Source organism: Sinocyclocheilus anshuiensis, unplaced genomic scaffold (assembly GCF_001515605.1).
Source record: "Sinocyclocheilus anshuiensis isolate Anshui unplaced genomic scaffold, SAMN03320099.WGS_v1.1 scaffold217, whole genome shotgun sequence".
Classification (NCBI taxonomy): Eukaryota; Metazoa; Chordata; class Actinopteri; order Cypriniformes; family Cyprinidae; genus Sinocyclocheilus; species Sinocyclocheilus anshuiensis.
The window spans coordinates 1,868,214-1,882,101 of record NW_015536538.1 but is presented as its reverse complement, the minus strand read 5'-3'; the positions used below and the strand labels follow the sequence as shown (position 1 = coordinate 1,882,101).

The following is a 13,888-nucleotide window of genomic DNA, read 5'->3' as shown; positions in this document are numbered from 1 at the left end:
TTTAAGACGAAAATGTTTTAAAATCTTACCAGTTTGTTAGTTATCTTATAATCCATTACAGCGTACAAAACTATCGTCGCAGAATGGCAGCAGCTGCGTTTGTATGAAACGAGAGAGCGAGTCCGCGAGACCAGGATGACATAATGATATAATTCTACACAATTTTGAATTGAGTTATAATATTTTAATAGCTAAACAAAAGCAAAGCTTCCACCAAGAAAAAACAGTTCCTAGCAAGAGTACAGTGCCGACTTCAGTTACCCGGATGAGCCTGTGTTATTAGTTTTTACCGGTTGTTATCGAGGGATAAAACACCTCGGAATGTCACGACTGACCAATCAGAATCAAGTATTCTACAGAGCTGTGTAATAAACGGTTTTAATGCATACCTGCCAACCAATCAGAATCGAGTATTCAGACAGACCATGGAATATATATATTATGTTATGTTATGTTATATAAGAATATAATTAAGTATATTATTTATCTCCAAAAAAATGGTAGGGAGATTTTGGACATCTCTGAACTATTGAAAATAATCTTAAGTAATGGTTGCTGTGCCTCAGGCTCACAGTGCTGCACTGATTCATGTTGTAGATTCAGTGTGTGTTTCAGTCATTATTGAGCTCCCAGCAGTTTATCACTTCATCCAGCTCTTGAACGACATGGTTGTGTGTGTGTGTGTGTGTGTGTGTGTGTGCGCCACTTCAGCATTCAACATCTGCTGTGATCATCTCTGGCGGTGTTTTAACTCCAGCTCTTATATGTTGGTCTCCAGTCATTCTCTCTGCTTTCACTCTTGTGTTGAAGGATATCTTGCTTCTAACTGGCCTTTCCACCTCAGACAGACAGCGAGGCGGCCCAGCAGGGTTCAGACCAGAGCCGTCACGTCCATGAGGATTGATTTAGCTGCTGGTGTTATAAGCAGCAGCACTGACACAAACTGATGTCTCTGGCGTCTCCCGTCTGTCGTCCTGCAGAAGGCCGGATCTGACCTTTAGTGTTACAGCAGCTGTCAATCACATGAGGCCCGTGGGCTGAACTGATTGACTCGACTGATGTGAAGGAAACACGCTCACGTCTGTAGCACCAGCACTTACACACCAGTGTTTTAATACATGGGTTTGCTCTGAGTAATAGTGATGCTTAACTAGTAATGTGACACATCATATCCAGCGCGTTTCGGTCTGTTTCAACTTGACTATAATAATAGTAATAGAATTATATAAAAAACTATTATTATTATTATTATTATTATTAATAAACCCAATACTTAATATTATTATTATTAACTAACTATTATTAACTAAAGCTATTTTTGTATTAAATATATTGTAATATAATTATAGGAATTATATTTAAAACAACAACAACAAAAACAACTTATATATTTTTTATGTATTATTATTATTAAATAAAAATATTAAACAAAATAAACAATGTTACAATTGTAATATTTAACAAAAATTGAGTATTTAAAGAAATAATATAATACAAATAATATAGTTTTTATCATAAAATAAAACTAAAACATAAAACATTTAAAATAGAAATATTTAAATAAAAAAATAAATAATATTAAAATAAATGTATTTCAGCTAGTTGCTGATGCAACATTTCTCATTTTTATTTAGTTTGTCTTGAAGTACTAAAATAACTAAAACTGAAATAAAATCTGTGTGTGTGCTTGCGTGCGTGTGAGTGTGTGTGTGTGTGTGTGTGAATGACAAAAACACCCACAAAATTATTAAATTAATTAATTTATGAAATAATTATTTAAATAAAATTAAAAGAAACACATGTTATATATAAATGTATATTTTTAAAAAGCTAATAATAATGTTCTAAAATAAATAAATAAAAATTAACATAATATATTCATTTTAAAAGTTAATGAAAATGACAAAAACACCCGCAAAATTATTACCTAATTTAACTAAAATTAAAAGGAAAACAGAAAATATAAAAATAAAATAAAAATATGAATAGAATCTATAGTAGTATATCAATATCAATGGTCTAAAACTTACGATATGTTTAGATTAGTTTTATTTCGAAAGATTAAGACAATTCCCTCCTGAGTATAAATACTGTATTTGTTGCAGTGTGATATTTTAATCTAAATAACAGGGTTTTTGTATTAATTATAAGCGGCATGTTAGTAATATCTTTGAAGTGTTTTGAGGAAGATTGTGCGAGTCCTCCGCTGCTGTTGTGATCATTTGATGATGTGTAAGTAGATTTGCAGCTGTGTAAACACTGAATTAAATCAGTCTGCCTGATGGGTAATTGTTTACCGTGATTATCACACTCACACATAGAGAGTTTGCTCTCTCTTCGTGCAATATTTGCATGTCGCTCTGTTAAAAATTCCCTCGCACATTTGCAGTTACCCTCTTAACCTCACAAAGCAATTATATAGTGTCACATATAGTTCTCTGTGTATATCCCATCATGCCCTGCTGGTGTGACCTCAAGGACCTCAAAGCTCATTTGCATGTGTGGTAAAAACAACCCAATGAAGCAATTAGGGCCGAAGGGACGGTTTGCTGCTGTAATGAAGGGAAACAGGCCTGATAGAGGAGGGGGCGTGGCCTGCGGAGTGAGAGGATGATTGGCGGCCGCTTGCAGCACAGTTGCCATGACAACAGATCCTGAGTGCATCCAAGAGAAAAGTATTCATAAAGCCCATCAATGTAAGAGATAGAGTGGAAAAGACAGACTAACAAAGAGTAAGAAAAGAAATAGAATTATACTGATAGTCCCGCTCTGAACTCGCACGACTGGTTGAGCGGTTCGTTAATTCACACAGAATTTCACGTTCAGTGATGTAAATGACAGTAACAGTGAACCGATCCTGGACTGTGATCTTTGTAAATTGTATTCTTGTAATATTTGAAGCTGTTTATGTTCAGTATTCATGCAGAAAGAGTCCCAGCAAAAATATAATATAATATATATATATATATATATATTAGGGGTGTAACGGTTCGCAAAATTCACGGTACGGTTCAATATGATACAGTGGTGTCACGGTTCGGTACGTTTTTGATACAGCAAAATGAAAGAAATGCCAGAGAATTTTTAAAAATTTATTAAAACACATTTTTTACTCTGAACGATGATGGAGCTATACTTGACCCATCTTCTGGGGTGTCTTCTTAGCAGCATATAAAACAAAAACAGCTCCGGTTTGAAGTATTCCAGCTGATGTAGCCTATTGTCATGTAGATCTAATTTTTTACTTTGACCAATGATGGAGCTACTTGACCCATCTTCTGGGGTGTCTTCTTAGCAGCATATAAAACTAAAAAAGCTCCGGTTTGAAGTATTCCAGCTGATGTTGCCAATTGTCATGTAGCAGATTAATCTTTTCCAATAAGTTTAAATTGATTTTTTTACCTTTTATGGGAATTTTTTACCTTTATAAAGCCATTTTTCTGTGCAAAGTGTGCAATGCATCACCTTTTGAGTCGTAAAAATAATTTGTAATCATGCTGATTTTTGGAGAGAGAAAAAACGTCACTCTTCGTGTGATATTGATTAACTATATAAATATATTCATATTCTGCCCCCTTATCTTGAATTATGTGATCATTCTTAATGCATATTAACCATTTCAGAGACATGTTCTTAAATGTGACTCATATAAAATATATTACATGCATGCACAGTTTTAAGGCAGCTTTAATCGCCTTTTTGGTAACTTCATGACTTAACTGACCACAACATTGCATGCACGTAGTTTATTTCGCACTTTCATATGAAAGGACACAGGCTACAGCGCGCCGACGCCTTTGTTCGTGCAATTGAAGAGCACACGCTGCGAGCACAGGACTGTATTTGCGCTCGCTTGACTCACGCCTGGCGCTGAAGAGAAGCTGGAGCGTGTGTCTGAAACGTCTCCCGTTCTCAGTCATTCTGCGACTGAATAAATGCACGTCTTCTCAAGAGAAAAAGTGACAGAAGCAGCAGTTGTGAGTGGGGTGGCCAACCCTAGCCCCGCCCCTGCGTTAATTGCGTTAAATATTTTTAAAGCGTTAAACTGAAAAAATTAATCGCATGCGTTAACACGCTAATTTTGACACCACTAATATATATATATATATATATATATATATATAATTAAATACATACACTACATTTAGTAAAGACACATTAGTAAAGTACACTGCCATTCAAAAGTTTGGGATCAGACAGTAAGATTTTATATGTTTTTTAAAGAAGTTTCATATGCTCACCACGGTTGCATTTATTTGATCAAAAATGCAGTAAAATTGTGAAATATTAGTACAATTTAAAATAGCTGTTTTCATATGAATATATTGTAAAATATAATTTATTTCTTTGATCAAAGCTGAATTTTCAGCATCATTACTCCAGTCTTCAGTGTCACGTGATCCTTCAGAAATCATTCTAATATGCTGATTTGCTGAAAATTAATAAAAAAAGAAATTAATACTTTTATTCAGCAAGGATGTGTATATTTGCTAAAGAGTAACAGTAAAGACTTTCTATTTTGAGGCTACTAAAGGATTCTATTTTGAATAAATGCTGTTCTTTGTAATTCTATGTATGCGTTTAAAAAAACATTCACATTATTCACAAAAAAGGTGCCATTTTCATCAGCTATTTTCATTGTACTATAAAGAGCAACTTAAACATTCTACTATAAACATCTCCCTTTGTTTTGCATGGATGAAATAAGGTTTGGAGGGACATGAGTGTGAGTAAATGATGACTGAATGTGTGGATGGACTGTGTCTTTAAATGTATAACATGTATATATGACCTTGATTCTGTGAATCGACTTTCACACACAGGGGTTTTTCTGCCCGCTGCATCTTCGATTTTCTCTCTGTCTGTATGTATATGGTGAGGTGAGATTGTCACAGCGCAGGTCAGCGGTGAAACTCATTCAGCGCTGTATTAGAATGAGCCCTTCTCTGAAACTCATTGCTGGAAACCCATTACAAGCCTCAATGATCCCCCCACCCAGACACTCGCACACACACACACACACACACACACACACACATGCACGCACACGCACACACACACACATGCACGCACACACACACGCACTCACGCACACACGCACACACACACACACACACACACACTCACACACACACACACACACACACACACACACTCACACGGTTGTGGTATGTGTGTGTGAGGAGTAATGAAGAGAGACTCTAGAGAAAGCAGGACTGAATGATAGTGTTGTGTGTTCAGACTGAATGTCATCAGAACATCTGCTTCGATCTGCAGTTTATTCTACTGAAGATCTGCCCACTTAAACTGACTGACATAGAAACTGACCAATCACAGCTCGTCTTTTATGTGACGTTTAGGGGTGAATCTAAAACTGATGAAACCACAATAATAGACCAGCATGCAACATGTCTGAAATAATGTAAAAACATTCCTCAATTCTTGGAAAAGAATTGAGGAATATGTCAAATAGACCAACATTTGCTGTTGCTCTAGAAATGATAAATACATGCATAAACTTATTGGAATATGTTCCTTACATGCAGCGGTGTCTTAACGTTTTAAAAAAAGATACTGAAGAGTTTTGTCATTCCAGTGACTTCGCTGCAAAAGTGTTTTTATCTGGTTTTCTTGTACAAATATGTGAACATTCTTAAAATAAGATACAGTTACTTTAGTTTAAGATATTAAAATTAAGATATTTTTATAGTTTATGCTTAAAACAAGAACAAATATTTTCTCTTTGAATTAGGCTTTTTTTTCTGACCCCACTGGCAGATATTTGTTTTTTTGTGCATAAATTAATTTGGATCATTTTTCATTTTATGTCTTTTGCATCTGCAGTAAATATATTGTGATTTAAAACTGTTTAGATATTTGTACTGGAAAGCAAGACAAAAATACTGAGGAAGAAAATCACTTTTTGCAGTGTAATTCTTCCTCAAAAGCATAATCAAACTTGTACATTTTTAAATAATTTTATGTTTTTTAATAAAGAATATATTTTAATATAAATATAATACATTTATTTCCATAATAATAATAATAATAATAATTATTATTAAATATATTAACCAAAATAAAAATATAACAGTTTTAAAAAATAAGAAAAAGAATATACTACTACTTCTAATGTTAATAATAATAATAATAATTATTATTATTATTATTATTATATAAATATATAATTATAAATAAGTATAATTATTTTATAATTATTAAAATTGAAATGCTAATATTTATGGCTGTCTTCATTTCTTTATTTTCAAACATTTCACCATTCAGCTCTTTAAGCTTCTCTTTTGTTCATGCAGTGCATATATTTGTTTATTTAAATCTCAGCTTTTATGATTTGATAATCACACGAAGCCATATTGCAATTTGGTTTCATTTATAACACAGCTAAACAAAAACTGAATTTAATACTGCTATGTAGTGCTGTCTAAATGAATCATCGCTGTTATTACTGCTAATATTAGTGTTTATGGTATCATTATGGCAGTGAGGTTTGCACCAGGTAAACGTACAAATCTCGTTCCTGTCAATAACGTGCCAGTGCTTTAACGTAAGACAGATGATGTTTGGAAAACTGGACTCATTTAGCAGGTTTTTGTCCCTGAGGCTTCGCTGACGTGTGTCTAAACTCTCATTAGGGCGTTCAGGACTCGCCGCGGCCGTCTTTCAGCGGGTCACGCGGGGCACGTATGTCTGCGAGTGTGTGCCAGCTTCATAATCACAGACAGATTGTGATGGATCACCTCCAGAGCGTCACTGACACCAGACCCTGTGTGTGTGTGTTTTCTGTTAACAGTGGACGACAGATGCAGCTGTCTGCACGGAGGGACGTGTCTTCCTCACGGAGAGGGTTTCCGCTGCTTCTGTCCGCAGGGTTACGCAGGAGAGAGCTGCGAAATCGGTGAGCAAATCCAGAGTTTAAAGGAACAGTTCACCTAAAAATACAAATTTGCTAAAAGCTTATTCACCCTCAGGTCTTCCAAGATGTGGGTGAGTTTGTTTCTTCATCAGATTTGGAGAAATGTAGCATTGCATCAGTGTCTCACCAATGGATGCTCTGCAGTGAATGGGTGCCGTCAGAATGAGAGTCCAAACAGCTGATAAAAACATCACAATAATCCACAAGTAATCCACACACCACTCCAGTCCATCAGTTAACGTCTTGTGAAGCCAAAACATCTGTGTTTGTAAGAAACAAGTCAATCATTAAGACGTTTTTATCTTCAAACTGTTGTTTCCGGCTAAAATATGAGTCCATAATCCATAATAACGCTTCCTCCAGTGAAAAAGCCCATCTCCTGTTGTCTCTCACATCAAAATCCAGCCACATATTTGTTTAGAGGTGTTTAAACAGTTCTTGATCTGTGCAGATTTCTCTCCTGATTCAGACCAGACCACTTTTTCACTGGAGGAAGTGTTATTATTATGTAATATGGAGTATTTTAGTTAAAAATATCTTAATGATGGATCTGTTTCTTACAAACACACAGCTTTTGTCTTCTCCAGATGTTAACTGATGGACTGGAGTGGTGTGGATTACTTGTGGATTATTGTGATGTTTTTATCAGCTGTTTGGACTCTCATTCTGACGGCACCCATTCACTGCAGAGCATCCATTGCTGAGACACTGATGCAATGCTACATTTCTCCAAATCTGATGAAGAAACAAACTCATCCACATCTTGGATGAGTACATTTTCAGTAAATTTTCATTTTTGGGTGAACTGTTCCTTTAAAACCCTTGACAGAAATGTGTTTCTGCACACACTAGGATAAGTGGATGTGTAATTGTTGTTTACCCATGATAGTTTGTAGCAGGTCAAAGTGTCAGTGGGGAATTCATGAACCATCTGTGCTGTTTCATCTTGTACAGTCTGTCCATTTGCCCTTTACTTTTTATAAAGAAGTGTAAAAAGAGAAGACTGTTCATAAAAAGTGTTTCTGTCAATAATTTAAAATAGCAAAGCCTGCAGTTCATCTTAGCATCACAACACAAGCATGATTTCACAAGGATCTTGGAAAACTTTAAAACAGTGATTTATTTTTTTAGAACTGAAATTGCTTTTTGTATCTCTATAAATGATTTAAAAGTCCTTCAGTAGCCACTAATATCTGGAAACTTTATGAAATTACGTAAACCAAAATGTCTGAGAATCCTTAATCTATTAAATCAAAAAGAGTACTTCACACCAAAAATGTCTAGAATATGATTTTTTTTCAGTCCTTAACCAGTAATTATGAAGAACTGGAAAGGCCATTCAAAAATCATTAAACTTAGCTGTTACAAAAGAAAGTGTGGGTGTATAAATGTTGGAGATTCAGATTTTACAATCATATTCTTGTTACTGAAATCTGCATTCATAATTAGAGGAAAATGTTCAAATATTATTATTATCATTTTATTTTTTATTTATATTTTTAAATGTTTAGGAGAAATTAAAATAGACACAAATGATCACCCAGTGCAGTGTAGTACATTTCAGTGTTATTTTTATACTATTATAGCAAGTATTAACATTAAAAAAAAATGCTTTTTAACATTTTTTCAGTTTTCATTTTTATTTTAGTTTAAGGCTTAGTCATTTTATGTGCTTTTGTCTTTTTTCAGTTTTGAGGGGTTTTTATATTTCTATTTAGCTTTATTTTTATTTAAGTTTTAGTTTTACTTTTTTTTTGTACTTATTTTGGTTAGTTGCCATGGCAACATTTCTACTTTTGATTTTTAGTTTTTCGAGTTAAATTTTTTTCACTCTACTCTAATATTTTATTTGATGTAAATTACTGCAAACTATTTTTAATCATTTTAGTTGACAAAACACCAGTAAGAGTTTCGAGCTTTAAAATGAGCATGGAGCAGCTCGGATCATTTGACGAGAAATGCTTGAGTTTAAATTTTGATTACAGACTTTGGTATCTTTTCAAATCTGAGCACAGTTTGAGACATTGTTGAGATGTCTTCTGATGAGACACATGAGGCTCTTTTTCTCACCTGAGAAGCTGGAAACTTGATGTAGTTTCTTTCGAAAGCCTTTTCTCTGAATAAAGTATCTGTGTTTAACAAATCCAGTTATTGAGAAGGATTCTGGCCCAGCTGTCATGTAGACAGAGGTCAATACTGAGGTCAGAGGTCAAGCAGTCCATCATGTGAGACACAAGGGTGGGCGTTTGGGGGTCAAAGGTCAGGGGAAGGCTGAGGGGTTTATGTTGACTGCAGTGTGTTCTGAGACAGTAACGACAGCAATGAGATGAAAGCCAATGCTAATTCACTTTGTGCTTTTATTATGATTAAATCACATATCTAATTGCTTTAAATGAGCATGCTGGGTTGGTAACAAACGTTTCTAGTAGATATTTTAGTATAATAGTTCATCGTTCACCTTCATGGTTTTCTTTCTTCTGTGAAGCACAAAAGGAGATGACAGTGTCTGTCTGCATTCGCTCTCATTGTGTGGAAATGATGTCTCCTTTGTGTTCAGCAGAAGAAAGAAGTAAATGATGAGTGTTTTGTTCGATCTCTCTGAGGACGTATATACTGTACGTTTGCAGTATGATTTGTTTTCATGACTGAGATGTGAGCAGCACATGTTAAACAGAGCAGTGAAGGGGAAACTGGAGCTCACTTTCAGAGCGGCTCGCCATGAAATCATCTGCATAATGCATGAGCCGATTCAAATATTCATGAAGAGCAGAAGAACCTTGCGAGGCTTTAAGAAACAGGATATGACCTCAGTAGCTGCTTTTCCTTTTTACTGATGAATATCAACATGACTGATCTTGGAAATCAAGTGTGTAAAATGGTCAAGCGCTGTACACGTGTTTAATGTGATATTTAGAGGCGAATCTTTTCGAACATTATTTTATCATAGTTATAAAAAGTTATAAAAAGTGTAAACATTTCTTTACATAAAACAGTTGCATTTATTTTTGTGCTTTACTCTAATATTTATTCATTTTATTTATTTTACTTAGTTGCAGTTATTTTTATGAATATTCATCAATAATAATGATATGGATATTCTTTTTTAATTAATTATTAGTAATGTAGTAATTAATATATAACTGTGTTATAATAAAGATAATTTAATATTGTGCTTTATTTATTATTGTTTATTTATTATTAGATCTTATTTTTAGATCTTCTGTTTTCACTTTCATTTTAAAGTTTTCGTTTTTTTGTGTTGTATTTTTCTTAGTTTTTTAATGTCTTTATAGTATTTATTCATTTTAATTTACTTTACTCAGTTTTAGTTGTTGTTATTTTATGTTTATTTTTTATTAAAAAAACATGAATATTCATCAATTATATGAATATTCATTTTTAGAATATTAATTAGTAATTTATTCATTAAGGTATATTATATATATATATATATATATATATATAATTTAAGGCCTTACAAATGTCTTAAATCAGAACAGAATGTCTTCAATTCATAAAGTCATGGCAGTAAATGTTGTATAGGAGATCATGATCCGCACTCACGAAAACAGTCTTCTTTTTTCGTTTTATTTTACATTCATCATTGATGGGAAAAGAAACAAACGTTTCGGCTCAAAGCCTTACTCAGTGTGCAAAACTATTCAATCCCTCCACTTTTCAAATCACTGATTATACTGACGTCATCATGCCAATGTTCAATACTAAAATCATTCAATCATTTCCGTTTAAATACTATTTAAATACAACATCACCTCCACTAGTACACCACACAATATATCCATGATTAAAACAAAAATGATCTAGGATCTTATATTTATAAGATATAAATATAATAATTATAATTATAATGTCTAAATGTAAATATATATTTATCACTATTATACAATCTTGTAATTTAAGTAAACAACCGTTAGTATCTACTCCACCAATTGACTTTAAAATGTATAACAATGGAAAATTCACTGATTCAAAACATCAGAAATACATCATCATAAACAATCATTGTTTTTCACACTGTAGATGGAAATGATTGAATGATTTTAGTAATTGAACACTGGCTAATGAATGATGACGTCAGTATAATCAGTGATTTGAAAAGTGGGTGGAGGGATTGAATAGTTTTGCACACTGAGGAAGGCTTTGAGCCGAAACGTTTGTGTCTTTTCCCATCAACGATGAATGTAAAATAAAACAAAAAATCGTGAGTGCGGATCATGAAGTCATATAACAGATTGACGCACCAAAATAAAAAGATTAAGTGACGGAAGAGCGCGGTGCAACCGGCGTTGTAGAATAAATGTTGTATGCACTGCCCAAAAAAAAATATATATATATTTAGAGATTTGAAATGGAAAATGTCAAAAATACCGAGGAAGAATGTCAGGGGGTTTTGTGTTCCCTTCAATTTATTTCTTACATTTTCTTTACTTAGTCTTAAAACAGGCATAAACCGTGTACATATAAAGTTGAATTAGCAGCCAGTAATCTTCTCTGACTCTTTAAAGCTTTAATGCATCGTCCAACACTCACTTCACTGACACACACCTCAGAACCGAGCGTGTTTTCCAGTTTAAGTGGTTATCGATCATCCTGTGTGTGTGTGTGTGAGCTGCACTTAATAAACTGCACGAACATCTCAATGTCGCTTTGACTGTCATCATCTCACCAGTAGCACAGATTAAACGTGTTTTGATGTGTCCATTGATTCCTCAGCAAGTGTTCGGTCTCATATCGCCCCTCAGTCCTGCTTCATCAGCTCTGTGTGGCATCTCAATGGACTCTGAATGAGAGACTAAACTCTGTCTTTCAGTGCTCCACACAACGAGGTCTCAGTTTTTAGGGTACGAGTATTCAGAGGCTCAGACTGTGGGTTTAAGCTCTGGGCTCTGCACTACATTTCCCACGATGCCGTCCTTTGTGGCACATCCAGGATCTGGACGCCAGAGGACAGATTTACGGCTGGTGGCTCCCTGCCTATGGAAATCAGGCTCATTGTCTGGAGATGCAGCGTTTGTGCCTGGATTGCAGGATTTCATTTCATTTAAATTGAAAAGGTTAACATTTAATTAATTGTAGTTTCCCTCCTGGAACCTGAAGTGTTTATACAGAAAATACAGGTTTATTTGTAGTCGATTGCAAATTTGAGCTGCATTCGAATTTTTTTGAAACACTAGTTAAACTATTTCATATTGAAATTTTTTTTCTCATTTAGGGTCATGAATGTGCATGCAAAAAATTTGACACATAGATGTGTTTTGTAAAGGCTGTACAAATTTTGGTTATTTTGCATGCAGTTAGGCAAAAATCAACTCTTTGAACATCATAGAGTCGGGTGAAAAAACGAAAGCCTTTATTGTAGCTTGCCAAAGAGCAAAATATGAAATGCATGAGAACTTTGGATTTGAGTTTTTTGACCTTTTTGTTTTAATCATGCTCTTAACTGCTGTTTTTATTGGCACATTTTGCATATCCGCTTTTATAAAGCAACAACTTTTATATTGAATTATATTTTTAAATGTATATTTAAATTATATTAATGAATTTATATTTAAATATAAAAAATATATTGAATTTATATTTTAAAATAATTTGTTTATACATTTATATTTATAAGTGTTATTTAATTTACATTCAAATATAAATGTCAAAACAATTTAATTTATATTTAAATTTGATTAATTATGAATTAAATCATATTTAGAACAAAATAAATTAAATTATAATTAATTACATTTAATTTAATAACCAGAATTAACCAAAATTACTATTTCGCTTAATAAAATGTGATTCTGTTAAATAGTGGAATGCAAATTGGCTGATATTCTGATGGGAAAAAAACATTTATGTTGCGAGTTCAATTTTTATTTTAAAGTTTTTGCATGTTAAGGATCAGTTCCGTTAGACAAGCACTGATGGTTTATGATCTATGATATGTCTGTGTGTTTGCAGTGATGTGTGGCACTCCGCCTGCCGTCGATAACGCCTCTCTAGTGGGCCGCAGACGCTCACACTACGACATCCACGCGGTGGTTCGGTACCAGTGCGCCGACGGCTTCTTCCAGAGACACATCCCGACTGTCCGCTGCCGACCCACCGGGACCTGGGAAAGACCCAAGATCATCTGCACTAAATGTGAGTCTCAATCTGCTTTTTGATGAGTGTGAAACTTAAAAATACTAAGGTAGCACCATGCTTTATTGTCATATCGTTGAAAAATGTAACCCACTCAGCTATGTATTAAAAGATGCATGTATAATACAGCCTACTTTACCTGCGTGCATACAGTACATACTGTATAGCAAATCTCATCTCTGTGATTGTTCATATATCGCCACAAAAATGTGAATTGTATTATTGCACTGCACTTTATATATTTACATTTACATTACATTACATTTAGTCATTTAGCAGACACTTTTATCCAAAGCGACTTACAAATGAGGACAATGGAAGCAATCAAAATCAACAAAAGAGCAATGATATACAAGTGCTATAACAAGTCTCAGTTAGCTTAACGCAGTACACGTAGCAAGTGTTTTTTAAATAATAAATAAAAAGAAAACAGATAGAATACAAAAAGATTAGAAAGCAAGTGTTATTTTATTTTTTATTTTTTTAAAGAAAACAAGCAGCAATATATATTTTCTGCATACATACACCCACATAAAGCAATATATATTATGTATTGTTTTATTTTGTCACAAAATGTATAATGTATGGATATATAAGTATAAAAATGATTTTCTTCCTCGGTGTTTTTGTCTTGTTTTCCAGGAAAAATTCATAAATCAAGACACATTTACTCGAGAAGCAAAATTACTTAAAATATTGAGTCTTGTTGACGTTTATACTTAAAACAAAACATCTGCCAAAGGGAAAACCAGATTATTTTTCTGACCCCATTAGGAGATATTTTTTCATCTTTTAAGCAAA

The 13,888-nt window shown here is 33.7% G+C and overlaps 1 protein-coding gene across 1 annotated transcript in view; it reads left to right on the top strand.

Moving 5' to 3' along the window:
- The window catches only part of LOC107696707 (neurocan core protein-like), a 76,223-nt gene that overhangs the window by 61,040 nt on the left and 1,295 nt on the right, over positions 1-13,888 (top strand). Inside the window, exons 10-11 of the mRNA XM_016497181.1 lie at positions 6,812-6,916; positions 12,896-13,087. Coding sequence (XP_016352667.1) covers positions 6,812-6,916; positions 12,896-13,087 — 297 coding nt within the window. The remainder of the gene's footprint in view (positions 1-6,811; positions 6,917-12,895; positions 13,088-13,888) is intronic.